This window comes from Columba livia, chromosome 1, assembly GCF_036013475.1.
Source record: "Columba livia isolate bColLiv1 breed racing homer chromosome 1, bColLiv1.pat.W.v2, whole genome shotgun sequence".
Classification (NCBI taxonomy): domain Eukaryota; kingdom Metazoa; phylum Chordata; class Aves; order Columbiformes; family Columbidae; genus Columba; species Columba livia.
In genome coordinates, this window is record NC_088602.1 from 100371422 (window position 1) to 100389287 (window position 17866).

At 36.5% G+C, this 17866-nt stretch overlaps 1 protein-coding gene across 3 annotated transcripts in view; it reads left to right on the plus strand.

The window, feature by feature from the left end:
* The window catches only part of RPGR (retinitis pigmentosa GTPase regulator), a 39917-nt gene extending 23136 nt beyond the window's left edge, over positions 1-16781 (plus strand). For 2 of the 3 annotated variants that reach the window (XM_065070284.1, XM_065070305.1), the window contains exons 8-14: positions 6985-7140; positions 7692-7816; positions 8961-9143; positions 10033-10198; positions 11536-11642; positions 13081-13146; positions 14181-16780. In XM_065070284.1, the coding sequence (XP_064926356.1) occupies positions 6985-7140; positions 7692-7816; positions 8961-9143; positions 10033-10198; positions 11536-11642; positions 13081-13146; positions 14181-16628 (3251 nt within the window). In that variant the 3' untranslated portion in view covers positions 16629-16780. Of the gene's footprint in view, positions 1-6984; positions 7141-7691; positions 7817-8960; positions 9144-10032; positions 10199-11535; positions 11643-13080; positions 13147-14180 lie in introns of all 3 variants that reach the window. The other variant, XM_065070295.1, reaches the window with a different exon arrangement.
* The last annotated feature ends 1085 nt before the right edge of the window (positions 16782-17866 follow it).

The following is a 17866-nucleotide window of genomic DNA, read 5'->3' on the forward strand; positions in this document are numbered from 1 at the left end:
GGAGATCTGCAGTCTACTAGATACCTAAATGGATTAAATGTCTCTTTTCTGATACAGAATTTGCCAGTGACTTTAAGCAGAATTTTTAACATAGGTATAAAACTAGTAAAGATACAGACATTCAACATATTGTTCAAGTTGTAAAATCGGCAAATAAAACTGTTGTATATTAGTTCACAGGGTTGTAAGTATCGTACTTGGAAAGCAAAAAATGGTGTATATTACTCTACTATTAAATAATTCTGTGCCAATGGTAAGTTAATTTTTCAAAGAGATGTGTGCAAAGCATTGCTGGCTATTTACTTCCACAAGTTGTATCCTGAGGTATAACTGTGTAGAAGCAGGAAAGGGAAGTTTGAATTTGTCCCCAGACAATTTGAAAAATACCAGCTTTGGCTTGTAATGAATTCCACAGCTGTATAATATGCCTATAATTAATCTCCTATCAAAATGCAAAAGCTATGAAAGTCAGTAGGATGTACAGATATCAGTCTTTAACTCTGTATTTTGAAAAGGCTAAAGTTATCTCTTGTCAGTCTGGTGGAGTGCCTTCAATGTTATGTAACCAAAATTTCTAAAATATAAACTGAAAATATAACAGAGGGAGATTGTAATATGATGTGATATTGTTCTGAAAGCCACTGGAGAGATTAAAGGTGGAAGTGATGTGCTAGGAAAGATTATGTGTAATGATGAGTCAAGCTGCAAGGTTCTGGGTAGGTTAAAACTTCTTTGAGAAAACTATGAAGAGGAAATAATAGTAGCCAATCCAGGAAATAATGCAAACATTCGTCTAAATTTCAGTGCCTTTGTCTGTCTTCTTCCACCAACATGCAGTCTTACCCTGACAGTATTCTATATAATAAAATAAATTTATTTACATGAAATCAGATTATCATTATTAGGAAAAAATTACCATAAATTTTGGGCCAGCAAATGTATAAATCATAGCATTATTTTAAAGTTGATAAAGTGGAGTTCTGCAGAAAGAATTTGATTACCTTTATTGATTAGTTTTTTAACCATAAATCTCAAACCAGCCAATAGATGTTTTGTTTTTCATTATTTCATGTGATAAAATTTCATTATAACAAATGACTGTTACAGAGACTTGGTAGGAAGATGTAGACCTGGATGAGAGCATCATTATAGTGAAATTTGTACAAGAGCTAGAACAAAGAGGCAAAATATAAATGCCAACAAACAAATACAATGAAGAAAACAACATAGTAGGCTTAGTTGGCAGTCGATGATCGAAATGCTGAGTGCCAGAAGATCTAGTTGGGTTAAGAGAAGAGGAAAACAATATCCTCCAACAAAATACATTTTTCCTACAGATTATTAGTTGTTGTGGTAAGAGTGAAATGTCAGATAGATGTTTTTTAATGTGATTCTGCTATTATTAAATAAGATACAGCTATGAACTTCTGCTTAAGACACTTTGAACAAAAGAGTAAAGGATAATGGAAATACTGTCTCAGGTGAAAGGTACTTTGTCAGGAGTGTTGATAGAAAGATTTTTTTTTCTGAGTGAAAACAAAATTTGGGGAAAAAAGGGAAAATATATATATTTGCATGCTGTAATAATTTAAAAAGTGAGTGTAGCGTATATACATTATAGGCTTTGCACCAGAGACAGCCTGAAATAACTACTGAAGTGTGTATTTCATCTTGAGATCAAGTGATATGACCACAAATTGAGAATTCTGATGAGAGATATATCTTTAAAGTGAAACATTTGTACCTCTTTTTAGCTCATTTTCCTGAATTAAGAAAGCAATATAATTTTGAGGAAATTCTGAATTTCATGTATCATCTTGTGTGAGAAAGGGTCCTGCTTGGCTTTAGTAACACAATAGATACTGATGCAGTTTTCATCTTTTCAGGGTCTTTCCAGCTTTTCAGGGTGTGTCATTTCAGTCTCAAAAAATAAGAAGTGAGTGTCTGACTATTGTATATTCTTATTTCATCCATTTCATTTAACATAGGAATAGGATTGGAGAAAATGTAATGTGGAGAAACTGTTGTACATCTTGGCTCATTTCTTGTCATCAGTTCTGCTTAGGGTTTATCAAGTTAGAAGAAAGCATAATCCAGTTATTTTACTGAGTACAAGGCAAGTTTCTTCCTGACTCTCATACACAATTAGTCTATTCCTAAGGACTTCGTTTGATTTCTTTTTTATGACTGCCTTATCTATTCTGTTGGCAATTTTGTATGGGAAGAACCACTCTTATCTGGGTTATTAAATCCAACTGGACTTTGGAATCTCTCCAGCAAGTATCAGAGTAAATGGTAGGAAGTATATAGTAAAAAAAGAAAGAATCCCTTTTTTCCTTTTTTCTTCTCTGAAACTCCAAAAGGGAAACTCATTTTTTTTTTTTTTTTCCTTTTCCCCTCAGAGAACAAAAAATTAAACTTTTGAGAGCAATGATTAGGAAAAAAAAAAAAAGATACAAGATTTTAGAAATGATGAATATGGTATTGGAAACCATCTTCTTAATAAATCTTATTGTCACTTCTGCCTTCAATATTTGCAGTTGTTCTCCAGAACAAGCAAAATCTTTCTCTCACTATAGCAGCACAAACCTGTTCATTTCATGACAGCCCATCAGAAGATCATATCCTCATCCCAGGTGACTTCTCTCAGGGACGAAAAAACATGCATCCACTACTGACAATACTTGCAAATGCTTCCTTCCTAGAATGGAAGCTGTTGGCATTGTCATTTTCAAAAGAAATATGAGAGAGCAGCAATCCCAATTTGCGTACCTTTTCAATAAAGTTCGTAAAAGTAGAATAGTAATAATTTATTAATCTAGAAATTGAAGAAGAAACAGATGATTGGGAGTGGCCTTAATATCTTCAATTTTTTCAGATGATGACAGATCCTCTGGGAATGATCCTCTCTATAAAACGATGTATTACCTCTTTTTGAAGGTACCTCTTCAAAGGAACAAGTGAAGCAGTCCTTTTGAGAACAGATCATTTGACATAGCAATGCAGCACATTAGCGTGTTAGCATGTAAAATGTTGGATTCTTCATCTTCTGTCTCAAGGTCTTTTAAAAAGAAAAGAAAGTCAAGATTCCATTTTGACGGAGAATGAAAAGGATGAAGAAGCTCTACCTTTTCATGACAGAACTGACTGTTCAAACCATATAGGATTATCTTCATTTTCAAACCATTCTTAAGTCTGTATACTATTTATACTGAAATTCCCAAATCCAGTTACTAGCTCTCATGAAACTGAGTATTGTGTCAACAGCTGGTTTTTATGGAGAGTGAACAGCCAATTGGAATAATAGTAATAGTAGTAATAATAATTTAATGGAAATGAATCTATGTGGAGAGGGACAAGCATGCCTGTCTGTTTCTTTTTTTTTTTTTTTTTTTTTTATCCATAGATTTTTAACTTTGTAGCCTTAAATACATAGCAAGGAATATGTGAATCTTGAAAACGCTCTTGGAGCTCACTGAGTTCTTTCAGCAGAAAGCATGTGGGAAAGCTGCATAGAGTTTTGCCTAGAACTATTTTGTTTAAACTAACAGCGGCCATAGAGATTAAAGAACTATTATGTACTCCAGGAGATGCCTGCAAAGGTGGAAGATGCACAGTTACAGGGAATTATCCCTGTTCTTCCAAGAAAGAAAATGTAGGAAGTCAAGGAGAAGCAGTTCCAGCACTCAAGTGCTGGCGGTCACTTGGAGCAGTGGAGATATTGGCTTCTGTGCAAGCTCTGAAACCATTTAATCCTTCAAGGGCCCTTCTCACGGCTGCTGCTGTAGTGGCAGCAGGTCCTTCTCCCAGGCTGGGCCAGGACCTGTGTTCAGTTTCTTCTGGGTGCTGTTCCTATGGCTGAGCCTTCCCTGTGACTCGCTGGCACCCTGCAGGCAGCTCCACATCCCCCATGCGGCTGTGGCCATACGTCCTTCCTCTCCCCTTGTACCACTCTGGTGGTGCCTTGGCTGTTCCACAGGAGACTACATCAGCAAACCCCCCAAAATGTGGCTTAGCTGAGCTGAGCTGGCTCACCGCAAAGCCGGGTGGACAGCAGGGCCAGTGCAAGTGGGAACTGAAGAGAGAAAGGGGGATCAAGGTCTGTCCTTTTGCTGGCAGCGTGTTTCATTTGTCTCATCCATTCATATCCTTACGGGGACTGAAGACAGTAAAAGTGGGGCTGTATCCACCTTTGGATTTGTGCTGTCAGCAAATTCATTTGCAAATTCAAGCTCAGAATGACGAAATTCACCTCTGTCATTTTATCACTAAGTCTATGAGGTTGCTGTGCCAGAGACTTCTCTTTCCATGTATTTATAAAGATAAATTGGAGGAAATACCTCATTTCTGATCAATGAGATTATTACTAAGGTTTGGCCTCACTTCTGCACTAGATAAGGTTTTTCTCTTCTTATGCATTGATAATTGACCAATAAGTGCATTTTAGAAGGAGCAAAATTGAGACGAACCTGGTCTATAGGGGTAGTAGAAAAAAACATTCTTACAGCAGCACTCTAAGCTGGTTTTGGATTGGCCCGTTCTCCTCGTTGTCATTAGAAACTGGGAAAAGAAAATAATTTCCTGTACATTTAAAATTTTCATTTGAGAACATCTCCCTCTAAACACAAATGCCTTTAGAGGTCTAACTTGTTTTATGAAAAAGGCATTGTATGTTTTAAGCTAGAATTAAAGATAATATTAAAAAAGTCCAACTTCACTCAGAATAATTACGTTAATCGAGTAAAGCCATAAAGTTTGAAAATTACTAAATTTGCCAGTCTCCAAAGAAAAGTTAAGACAGATACAGTACTTTTACATGGGATTTATGCAATAAGCCATTTACTAAAATGAAGATGAGACTTGGCTTTGCTTAGAGAAAGCTCCTGTCTTTCAGGAGTAGTTCTTTCATTCTTATGCAGAAAGTCTAAATGTTGCAGAAAATTTCTTATTTCATGTTTTACTTTTTAAAAGATCCTGAGAACGTGTTGATTTCTTGCACTGAAATTTCCAGCAGAGGGAGCTTTGCTGTTACCTTTAGTAAAAAGCCCAAGCTTTACTGAATATTTTTCATCTACAATCTGAAAAATTGTGAGACCATTGTTTGTTTGGTTGTTTTTTTTTTGGTGTTACAGTATTTGATCATGGTCCCTTTGAAATTAGAAGGTTCAATTTGAGTTGGTAAACGTACTGTGATAGTATCACAGAATCACAGAATGTTAGAGATTGGAAGGGACCTCAAAAGATCACCCAGTCCAATCCCCCTGCCGGAGCAGGAACACCTAGATGAGGTTACACAGGAATTTGTCCAGGCAGGTTTTGAATGTCTCCAGAGAAGGAGACTCCACAACCCCCCTGGGCAGCCTGTTCCAGTGCTCTGTCACCCTCACTGAGAAGAAGTTTCTTCTCAAATTTTAATGGAACCTCTTGTGTTCCAATTTGAACCCATTACCCCTTGTCCTATCATTGGTTGTCACTGAGAAGAGCCTGGCTCCATCCTTGTGACACTCACCCTTTACATATTGATAAGCATTAACGAGATCACCCCTCAGTCTCCTCCAAGCTAAAGAGCTTCAGCCTTTCTTCATAAGGGAGATGCTCCCCTCCACTTTGTTGCCCTGCGCTGGACCCTCTCCAGCAGTTCCCTGTCCTTCTTGAACTGAGGGGCCCAGAACTGGACACAGTATTACAGATGCCGTCTCACCAGGGCAGAGTAGAGGGAAAGAAGAACCTCTCTGGACCTACTAACCACCCCCTTTTAATACACCCCAGGATGCCATTGGCCTTCCTGGCCACAAGGGCACCGTGCTGGCTCATGGTCATCCTGTTGTCCACCAGGACCCCCAGGTCCCTTTCCCCTGCACTGGTCTAGTAATACAGAATCTGATCTCTTCTCTGCTTTCTCTTTCCCTGATAGTAGTGAAGGGTTAGTTTGGAGGAATGATAGCATAATTTGTTTTTAATAATTCTCCAGTTTGTGGCTGCTTTTGTGGCACTGAAACTTACTTTGTTATTCCAGTGACCTTGTTCCCTTGACACAAAGAAGCACACAAAAAGCAAAGATTCTCCATCCAGTGTTGTTCCACACATTCAACTGTGGATACCCATTCCTCTCTTGCTCTGGAAGGTGGTGAAATTTTTGACCTGATGACACGTTCATGGCAATGATGTAAGGATATATTGCTCCAAAGTCTCAGTTCTTTTTCTTGACACAGAATATTCTTTGTCCTTCTCAAATCTTTCACAGGTTTTCATAACAATTTTAGGAGTTTTAGTTAGTCCTTCTCTAGCTTTTCCTTTGTTGCCCACATGCAGAAGAAAAATGAGTAGGGAATAAAATTCCAGGAAAACTTCACCTTTTCCCAAAAAAAACTTTTCAAGCATGATCTCATCAAGCTTTCCAAGCTTCACAGTCTTCCTCTATTGTGATGGAGTGCCAGGGATGGACGCAACAAGAATCTTTATCACTTTGGAGAAGCTCTCGTTCTTTTTCCTGACACAGACAATCCATTAAATGGACAAAATATAAATGTGGAAGGATGTTTATTCTGTCACAAGATAACACAATTATAGTGTTCTCTGTATGTAGTGCAGGGCTGATTTGGTAGTTGAACAGGATACTGAAACCTGTTCTCATATTGTTCCAGTCTCTTCTTAGACACAAATTAGTATTGGTTTAAAGAGGTCTAGTCTATTAAAATTAGGGTCATATGGTGTACATGCAGGTAATACACTGTGGTCTCAAATTAATTGCAGTATGTAAACTCCCATAAATTTTTTGTTAGCTGATTTTTTGTGTACATGTGATCAGCAGATTATTTTGCAGTTATGTTAGAAAATATATTGCATATTGAACCATTCAAAATTATTTTCTGTATCTATTTTGGTGCTTCGTTGCCTGTTTTTTGTTTTTTGGTTTTTGTTTTTTGTTTTTTTTAATTTTGTTTGTGACTGATAAATTTAATTAATTACTTTGTACATTTTCAGAGACAGATGTGTATACTTTTGGACTTGGACAATATGGGCAGCTGGGACATGGTACTTTCATTTTTGAAACTTCAGTACCAAAGTCTGTGAAACACTTGAGGAGGCATAAAATATGTAACATTACATGTGGGGAAAATCATACTGCTGTAGTTGCAGGTATGTAAGCGAAAAATTCTGAAATCCATTTCTAGTGACTCTCTATTATCCTGTAAAAGCTTTCTTTATAAAATGAGCAGCAGAAGAAGTCATATGCAGACTTACTAGTTCTAAAGGTGAAGTGAGCTAGTGAGAAAGACAGATTTCATATTAGGAAAGTTTGATTCCCAGCCATGCCATGCATACTTCTGTACATGGTGTCTCCTGGGGAATTGTTACCTCATAATCATGCCTTGCTAACAAGTATTCTTGTTTAGAAGCCTTTGCATTGCTATACAATTTAAATCTTAGTGTTTTGTTGGCATTTTTGTTTGTTTTTTTTCCGGAATTGTCTAGACTAACTAATCTCCAACAGTATTTTGTCTGAAAATATATATATATTTGGGTTGTATTCATCTGTTGAAAATCTGAAAAGAATTGTTCAGGTTTTGCTTTTGCAGGAGAAATATTCCGTACTTGCATGGCCTGTTACTTTTTTGGTAATGATTTTGCCCTGGTTTTGTACTGAATCTTTGTTATTAACAACATCCTTTTTTTTTTTCTGTATACAGAGAATGGCCTCATGTTTACTTTTGGAGATGGACGACACGGCAAGTTAGGACTTGGAGAAGAGAATTATACAAATCAGTTTGATCCCACTTTATGTTATAATTTCCTGAGGTTCACAGTCCTTTTGGTAAAACTTTTGTTCACGCTTCTCAGATATCAAAATGTGTATATTTTTATGAAGCACATCATTAATGAGAGTTGAAATCTCATTATACAATTATTTTCTTCTACAATATTTAATTGGTAGACAACACATATTGAAAGAAAAAGGGAATTATATCTCACACTGCTAATTTAGTTTAGAATGTTCTTGGCTTGGATTACACACACAGACTGCTTTTTAGGGTTTTATTCAGTAGTGTTATGCTATAGTGTTTCGGTGTATAGAGTTGGTAATAGCCTATAAAAATAAATATTTGTTGCTCTTAGATTGTTTGCAGTAGGAGGGAAACTAATATCTGTTCTGAAAGCACCAGAGCGACATCTTTTTAATTTTAATGACTGTTTGTACAATGGCTCATTTATTAAATCTTAAGAAAATTTGAGGAGTTGCTTTCTTGAATCCAAATGGGATGAGAAAGGAGAAATACTCTTTTCCTTTAAGGGCATTGTTTTCATCTACTTCCTGAGGTGTTTAAGAAATAAATATTACCGAATTGCTGGCATTCAAAAACGCAAGCATAACTCAGGATTGACCAAAATTTGGGGCAAAGGTCTGTGCCCCACTTCTGTTTGTTTGCTGGACTTAGAGTTTAAGGAAGTTTTGTCAGAAGTGGTAAGGGACTTAACTTTTTTAGGAATTTCAACCTCTGATCTTCATGCAATTATACTTTGCCTATTGAAGGGAATAGAACTTTGCATTATATTTTGTGGATTTTGTGATAAAATATCTAGATTTGGATCGCTCAGGTTACCGGTGTTGCTCACATTTGACTTGCTTCAAAATAATTAGCTCAAATCTCTTCAATATTAGTGGAAATACCTTTGCTTTCTTCTGTATCAATAATTTGACAGACCTATCTTGTGTTCTGTTCAATGCAAATATGTTGTATTTAAGTAAGAAGAAAATGTAGACCACTAGTCATTAATAATTGTAATCATGTACTTTTATCTTCCTAACTTCAGTAGGGCCTAAATTGGAAGCAATTTAACATCTCCTAATTTTATGACGTTTTTCTAATAATCTAAATCCCTAAAGATGATTTTAAGGAAATGAGATCCTTGTACTGATACTTGCAGATGAAATAAGCAGACCTTTTTTGGTGCTGTAGGTTGCTTGTGGTGGTTGTCACATGCTAGTTTTTGCTGCTCCAAGACCTGAAGGATCTGAAGAATTACTCTTAGAAGATTTAAATGAGAGCCGTTTGACTGCTACTATCACTGAAATGAGTGGGGACTCACTACTCACAAACACCTTACAACTAACATCAGCACGAATGCGGCGTCGAGAGAGGGTAAATTCAGAGCTGTTTAGAGTTGCTGTACTTGTTTCAGGAAACAAAAAAACACTTTTTAAACTAAAATCACAGCACAAACCCAGCATGCTCCCTAAAATATGTGTTTAATTTGAATGTATAAAAAGAAGAATGATAGCTGCCCTGGTCCCAAAACAGGTGCAGGTAATAGATAAATATTGGTCAGATTTTACTTTTTTATTTCCACGAAGAAGACTCAAATTACTTTTGTAATGTTTTTTACTCTAAAATGTAGACCCTCTTCCTTTTAATAAATATTTTAGAAGTATTAAAAGAATAACAAGAACCTGACTCTTTTCGGTGTTCCCTCTGAGTCCTTGAATAGAATAAACAAGTTCATAGTTTATATAATATCAAAGGAGAAAGTTTCACAGTCAGCTTAAAATGATCCTAAGAGCCTGTGGCTACTTAAAATAGAAGTTTCTTCTCTATCTCCACTAAACTTTCCATGTGATTTCTTTAGCAGCACAATGAGTTGGATCATTTCACTTACCTGTTTGAAAACTAACTCTACCATAAAAACACATTTATCTTGTAAAAATATATTGAAGCTGTGGATGGAGTAACTCAGTGTTATTTGGGAAACTATTATTTTCATTTTAAATAAAAATAAAAATTATTTGTATCCTTTTTCTATATTTTGGGCCTGCTTGAGATTATTGTGTAGAAACAACCTAAAATATCCCCCTATATCTCTCCACTTTTTATAAATAATTAAAATGGTCAAGAAATTTTGTTAAGCTTTGCATACAAAGTTACAACACTGGATCATTAACTGAAGGAAAATACAAGTGTTAAGTGTGAGAAGTTGCTTATATTTTATTATTCCACTGTTATTCTCTATTATTTTTCTTTTAACCTTCTGAAGGAAAGGTCACCAGAACAGTTTATTCGAATGGCACGAAGTCTGCCTCCACTGGGAGAAAGCTGCTTAAATTCTTCATTGCCTGTGACTAGCAACACTAGCCCACTCTGTTTTTCTGCAACGAGTCTTCCTAAAGCTGAACCTATGAAAGACAGAGACCATGGAAAAGGTGAAGTGTCTCCCCATCTTGTTGCTGTTTTCTGAGAATTACCTAGTTTGGCTCTCATCATACATAAAAAAATGCTCAGTTTGAACATCAAAGAAGGTTTAAGTTCAGTCTTATCTCAAGAGCTTCTGGCAGAATACAGACATGAAAGTTGAGAAATGCCTGCAAGAAATTGCCTCACACTTGGTTCATGTTTGGAAAATGTGCTTAGTGGTTTAGAGGAGGGTTGAGTGAAAGAAGAACAACTTCTGAATTGTACCTGACGTTCCTCAAGCCTGTAGATATATGACTTCACAAAAATACTGTAAGATTAGTAACCACTTGCCCCATTTTCACAAAAAAAAAAAAAAAAAAGAGTACAGGCAAAAAATTATTAGGAACAGCCATAAAGACACTGGAAGGCCTACAGGAGACCTTGGATAAGAAAAGATGTCTACTAATTCTTATAGGAGCTTTCTTCTTCATTTGGAAATGCAAAAGTACTTTTCACTCTCTGTTATGTAGGATAATAAGGACTTGCAACATTCTGGCTAATGCGAAAGCGTGGATAACAGTGGCACTGGTAGTGCTGGATTTTTGCACAGATTCTCTAGAGCAGTTTTGGACTCCACACTGGTTCCTGAGTATGTGTGATTTCCTGGGAAGAGCAATGCTGAAGAGTGCAGAATGCAGAGCTGCTATGTAAAAATTAGCTCAGATTTATTGGACAGTTAAATCCAATTTGAAAGTAATTAATTCAGTTAGAATTAAGCTACCAGCATGTCCATTAGCATTTTTGGTTCCAGGAAAGCAATGCAGTGAGATTTGAAATGCCTTGAGACACTTCTGAGGCCTAAACCCTCAGGTTTTATGCCATAATAAGCTGATCATACACCTGATTAATTTGATGTGAACCTGAAAATTATGTAAGTACATTTTTATGATGCTACATTGGAGTTAAACTCACTGTCTCTTTATCCATGACAATATAATGTGCAATAGATTATAGATAATATGACTGCAGCTAATTTAGTCTAATTGGTACACTGTTATTAAAAAGATTATGCAAAAGCAGCTTTGTCCCATAGTAATATTTATGCTTTGAAAGCCTGCAAAACTAGTCAGAGACCTACAGCCCACAGAGGCCAGATTGCTAAGTTACCTCTAATGTTAATACTGACGAAACGGGGGTGGAAGCATTTCTGCTGTGCTTTAGGCTGAGGGAGTGAGGAATCTCAGGACTTCAGTCCTGTATCAGTAAAATAGAGATAATCTCTGTTTTACAAGAGTGGGATGTTCTGTTTGCTATATATTACTTGTTCCTATGGTATTTGTTTACTTGCCCTTATTTTACCTTAAAGAAAAGAATCCTCAAAAAGATAAACCTGGTGAAGGCTCTGCTGAAGAAGATTCAGATAATGAAAATAATGACAGAAATCTTGGAGATACAACTGACATCCTAAATATGGTAATATTTTCCACTAATGAATCCATCATTCAGTCCTTTTTTATGCAGGGAAGAATAAAGCAGCTAAATAATAATTCAGGTTCCAGTACAGAACTCCTGGCTTGCCCGAAATGTAATATGTGGCATCAAGTACCGACATACTGTTACATAAGTGTGCATTTAATAATATCACCAATGTCCAATGCTTACGTTTAATTTCATTTTCCAAGTAATGTTGTAATATAAGACTGAAGCAGCCCCAAGTTGTGCAGCCCTTCCCTACACTTCAGCTCTGGATATCAGAAAGGATGCCGGATACCACACGGTGATCTTGATCTCTGACTTTCCTCATCTTGATGATTTCCAAAAGAAAACTGCAGGAAATGAAGCAGAGAGCTGTCTTTTCCTGTTCCTGGAAGAGCTTTTTTAGTACAGATGGATCATATTAAAGGGAAGACCAAAGTGCAGACATTTTGATTATTTAGTGATCCCCAAGCATGTTCCTACATATTTCTTTTATTTTAAAAATACGTTCACCTTATCACTTGTGCACCTTTCCAAAACATTTTGTTCTCTCAGCAGATAGGGCATGTCCTGGCCTTAATGGAGTGCACTGGAAAAAGTGGTGGTTTTTGTCCTTTTTAAACTTCAATGGAATGGAGACAAACGAGACTCTGTACTCAGCTCAGGATATGTTGTCAGTTATGCTGGAGAAATTGCACATTTTACAAAATTAGGACTTGTTGGTACTTACGGTACTTAATAATTTAGCAATCTGTTGGTCCATACCATTTATTTAACAGTTATAAAACTTTATATTAATTTACAATAAGAAAATTATTTTCAGATATGATGCACAACATGGCCTTCATTAATTTACTGAGACATTATTGCACACTTTTTGTGCTAGATTTCATTCTCCTTTTTGGCTTTGTACCCATTCTGAATTAATTGTAAAACATTTATCAGAATGAAACAGTAAATTTGAAAAAAGTCTGTCAGGAAAACTTGACAAAAATACAAAGAAAAATTCCAAGGAAAATTTCTGCTATGTAATGTTTCTTTGAATGAGTTATTTCAAGGGTGTGGTATCAAACTGGTTGTTAAGTTGAATGTTGTGATGACAAGGGAGTAAGGTCTTACATTTGTAGCCACAATTTCGCAGTGGAAGGTGGATCTAAAATGTGCTTGTGGGTTGTAAGAGAGGGCATGTAGCTTTCAGTCTCTACAGACAGTTTAGATGTTGACATCTGAGCTGATTACCACTCTATAAGCAGTAAATGAGGGAGTGGAAGTGAAATACGTGAGGTGAGCGATCATACATATTTGTCTCAACCCAAACTGTGCCATAAGACTAAAATGTTCCTATAATAGCTGTGTTTAGTAGAACTGGGCTTTGATGCTGCTTTCCCTATTAGTTATATATATATATTTTTAACAGAGATCTCATTTTTTGCAGACACATGCAATGAGATTGAATCCCAGTGACCAGTCCTTGAAATTATCACCACTCCAAAAACAAAAGGTACTGTAGCTAATTTTTTATATATATATTTATACTTATACTGATGTTGAAAAGATCTAGAATTCTTGTCTTATCCTTGTACTTTATTGTTTTGTTTGGAGTTTTTAAAAAGCTAGGCAAATTTTGTAGGCCTCCTCTTGCTAATTTTCTGAATATACATGAGGTAAAATTCTAAGCAGCTGACTGAAGTCAGGGAGAATTTGTGCAGACACATAGAACTCCTCATATCCAGCATAGTTTGAGATGAGAGTATATAATATTTCAGCAGTTTCAGGAGCAACGGACTATCATATACACTTTGTAACTTAATCTGATACTATACATTTGTACTGGTTTGTTGATATTAAAATATTTTAATTGACTTCTAGGACACAATGTAAGTAAGGATTTTATTTACAGATATTCACCATGGAGTATATCTAGAGGAGTAATAACACTGGCTTTAACTAGGAGATTAAAATACTTATGTATTATCTTTCTATTGCACTCCTAAAGTGATCCCACCATTTCAGCATGTGGTATATAGAATTTAATTTTATATTTTAAAAATTAATCTGTAGAGTTTGTTAAACAAGTGTAAAATTTAAAGCAGAAGACAACAGATATTTGAACTTAATAGAAATAACATAACGGTGAGTGCATCAGAAGATTTCCCAAGGGGAAAGGTGGAAGAAGGTGTAAGAGAACTGTAGTTCTTTTCTTCTGTTTGCACAGGCGCACACATTGCATATGCTCTAGCTTATGGGACATGATGCTGACTGCACAGTTTTATTGTGTTTACTTTGAGTGCTTGGATAGTGAAAAAGGTGTAGTAGTACATTTGCCATCAGCAGAACATTACATTCTTCTAATATGTGCACTTGTAAATCCATTGCATGTTAAATACCCTACCTTTGATGCTATCTTTTAGTTGCCTCACACAAATTGTTTCTTTTCTTGTTCAGATGTTTTTGTAACCTTTTTTCTTTTTCTGTCATTTGTCCTTAATGCTCTCCTTCTTTCTTTTTTAATTTTCTGCTTCTCATGTGGAATAGAAGAACAATAAAAATGTGAAACTGAAAAGAGATGGTAAGGGTGGGCTGAAAAACAAGGATTCTGATCTCATGAAGGAGGGCTCAAAATCAGACTTTGGCTCTTTACAAAAGCAGTCTTCACTTTCAGAGCTACCAGAACAAGATTTAGAAAAACGTAGTGCCTTTGTAGGGAAGCCTGTGGCCAAAAAAAATACAATGAAAGGTAAATCTGAGCATTCACAAAGTGCTAGTACTTTGAAAAGTGGTGTTCAACGAATTACTAGGGACAAATGCAGATTTGTGAAAAGGGAAAAAGAACATGTGGAAAATCCAGAATTTGTCAAAGAGAGTGTAACTGAAAAACAAATTCTGAATGAAAATACAAATTCTTCCAATAAAAAGTCAAAAGCTGTTAAATCTAAGCAATCTCTTAAAATAGATATACTTCCTTCTGCGTCTAGGGATCAGCCCCAGACTGATTCGTTCATAGTACAAAAATACAGTCCTGTTAAAAAGCAAGGTAGTCAAGATGCAATAGAAAGTCAAAACAAAATAAAGGATGTTGTTGAAAAATCTGATAAATGTGAAAGAATATGCGTCAGAGGAGACGAAGGTAGTAAAGAGCAGAAAGGGTTTAAAAGAAAGGATCCGTTTTTGAAACAAATAGCTGTAACTATGTCGTCATCTTCAACTGAGGAAAGTAGTAATGATCTTGCAAAATACAGATTTAAGAGTAGGGGAAAAGAAGAGAACTACTATGAAGGCAGAGGGGTCCAGAAGGCAATGAAAACAGTAGAAAAAGTAAAAGAAATGGACTTAGAAAAAGAAGACAGTGAAACTGAGGAGATGCAAGCTCCACAAAATGAGAAAGACTGTGTTGAAGAGACTGATATAAAAAGCCCAGATGAAGAAGAAACAAACACTGAAGCTAAATCTGATGAAGACAGAGAGTTAGAAATTAAGAATGAGGAGGAATCTAATCAAGAGCAGGAGAGTGAAGCCAGTGAAAAGGGTGAAAGTGGAAAAGAAAAACTGCATGAAACAGTTGAGAGTGAAGGTGAACTAGGGGAGGAAGAAGAAGGGAGTGAGGTTAAAAAAGACAGAGAAGAAGTTTCAGTAGAAAGAGATGAAGACAAAGAGGAAAAAGATAATGAGGAAGAAAGTGCAAGAGAGGAATCACAGGCTGAAAGAGACACTGAGAATGAGGGTGCAGAAGAGGTTGAAGAGATTAATCAGGAAGAAGGCAAAGAGCAAGGAGATGAGGAAGGCAGGGTGATGGAGGAAGAAGAAAAGCTGAGTGAGGGAGAAAAGGAGGATACGGAGGAGGAAGAGGAGTATGCAAAAGAGGAAAACACTGAAAAAGACAAGGAGGAGCATGTTAAAAGTGAGGGAAGAGATGAGTGTGAGGAAGGAGGTGAAGATAGAGAGAAGGAGGAAGAAAAAGAGGTAGAGGCAGAAGAGGAAGGAAATTATGAGAAGGAAAATGAAGGAGAAAACAAAGAAAAGGAGAATGAAAAAGACAAAGAGGGTGAAGAGGAGGAGTTAGAAGAGTCATTGGCAGGGAGAGAAGAAGAAGAGGTATCCAAAGAAGAACAGGAAGAGGAAGATGCAAATAGGAAGACTACGGAGGTGGAAGAAGAAGGAGAAGAGGAGGAGGATGAAGTGGAAGAGAAAAGAGAAGAGGAAGAGGAGGAGGAAGAAGAAGGAGCAGTGGGAGAAGCAGATGAGGAGGAGGGGGAAGAAGATAAAAACAAGGAAGAAGAGGAGTGGGAAAATGAAGAAGAGCAAGGGGAAGAAGAAGACGAAGAAGAGGGACCAGAGGCAGAAGAAGATGAGGGAGCAGGGGAGGAAGAAGAAGAGGGAGTTGAAGAAGATGAGGGAAAAGAGGGACTAGAAGAAGAAGAGGGAGAAGAAGAGGGAGGGGAGGAAGAAGAGGGAGAAAAAGAGGAAGAGGGAGGGGAGGAACAAGAAGGGGAAGAGCGAGAGGAGGAACAAGAAGGGGAAGAAGGAGAAGAGGAAGAGGGAGGAGAGGAAGAAGAAGGGGAAGAGGGAGAGGAGGAACAAGAAGGGGAAGAAGGAGAAGAGGAAGAGGGAGGAGAGGAAGAAGAAGGGGAAGAGGGAGAGGAGGAACAAGAAGGGGAAAAGGGAGAGGAGGAACAAGAAGGAAAAGAGGAAGAGGGGGAAGAAGGAGAAGAGGAGGAAGAGGATGTGGGAGAGGAGGAAGAAGAGGATGAGGGAGAGGAGGAAGAAGTAGTGGAAGAAGAAAAATCAAAAGGTAAAAAAAAAAATTTTAGTAATAAGCTTCCTCAGAAGAAAAGCAAAACCAGGGAGCCAGAGAAGACAAAAAGTGCTGCTTTCCCAAACAGCTCTAAACGAAGAATAAAGTCTAAACAGCATGTAGCAAATGGTTTACATAATTCAGAACAATTTTGGAACAATGTGCTACCTCATTATTTAACACTCAAGTAGCATAGACTGCTGGAGATGCATTTTAAGCCTATTCAGGAAACTTTGATGCTATGGCAGATTGATTTTTATCACTTAATTTTTTTTTTTTAATGTAGTCAAAATATATTATTATGCATATGCTGAAAGTGCCAATTTATTGAAAAACACTCTAGAAAATGTTTAGATTTGGGAAGCTTCTATGAGAGAAATCATATAAATCATTGATACAGTCATTTGCACAATCATGTTTATCACATATGACACAGATTTTTAAAAATAATTGCTGAGGAGGCAAAATGTGTTTGCCTCTTAATTAAACTATAGTGTCATGATGACGACATGAATTATACATTGTAACAGTGTGATCTGCTTTGCCTTTGGATCAGATTTCTCAAGGTAATATATCAATTTTCATTGCAGGATAGCTTACTTGTTAATGTGCCTTCTATGAAAGGAGTGTCAGTAAGTTATCAAAGTTAGATATTTTTAAATTAATTCCCCCTACTTTTCTTCTGTTCATATCTTGGTAAAACGTTTGAGCACTCAGCATAAATTAAAAAAATGGTCAGTTGCCAAATTTACATGAGTCAGTAGATATGAGGTAAATGGCAATACAAGCCTCAGTAAATGGTGGCCTCGGCTGTTTTGAAGGCCTTAACATTGACTTCTTATTTTGGTGTCAGCACGCAATTGTGTGTAAAAAGACAAATACAAGCCTCAGAATCTGGCCAAGATTACATTAGAGTCAGAATGCATCTGTTGAGGGATAATTTTTGGCTATCACATTTGGCAATTAGAAAAAAATCAAGAATTTGAAAATACACACCTGTAAAACATTATTTGCTTGTGTATACTGTGCAATAAACAAAAGATTCAATATCTGCCTACAAAAGACTAAACTAAATTACTTCTCTAACTCTAAGGTTCTCCAGGAGGGGAATATGCTTGTTGCAACATGAAGTGTATATATGTTTTCAGGATCTAAGCCTATGCTTCTTCTCATTGGAAGAGATTTGTATATTTCCCTCCAAAAATTATATCTGTGATCTCCAAAAGAGGATGTTGTAATAAACCAAGAAGTCAGATGGAATAGTAGAGAAGATGGCATGAAAGTCTGAATTCTTTTTGAGAAAGACAAACTATGTTAGTACTTCTGGAGTTTCCTTAAAGTATGCAAACAAATGTTGCAAATTATTTTTGTGACTTCCTAAGATATTGCATTACTGTTTCAACCGTTAGTGGTTGAACTGGCAAAAGAA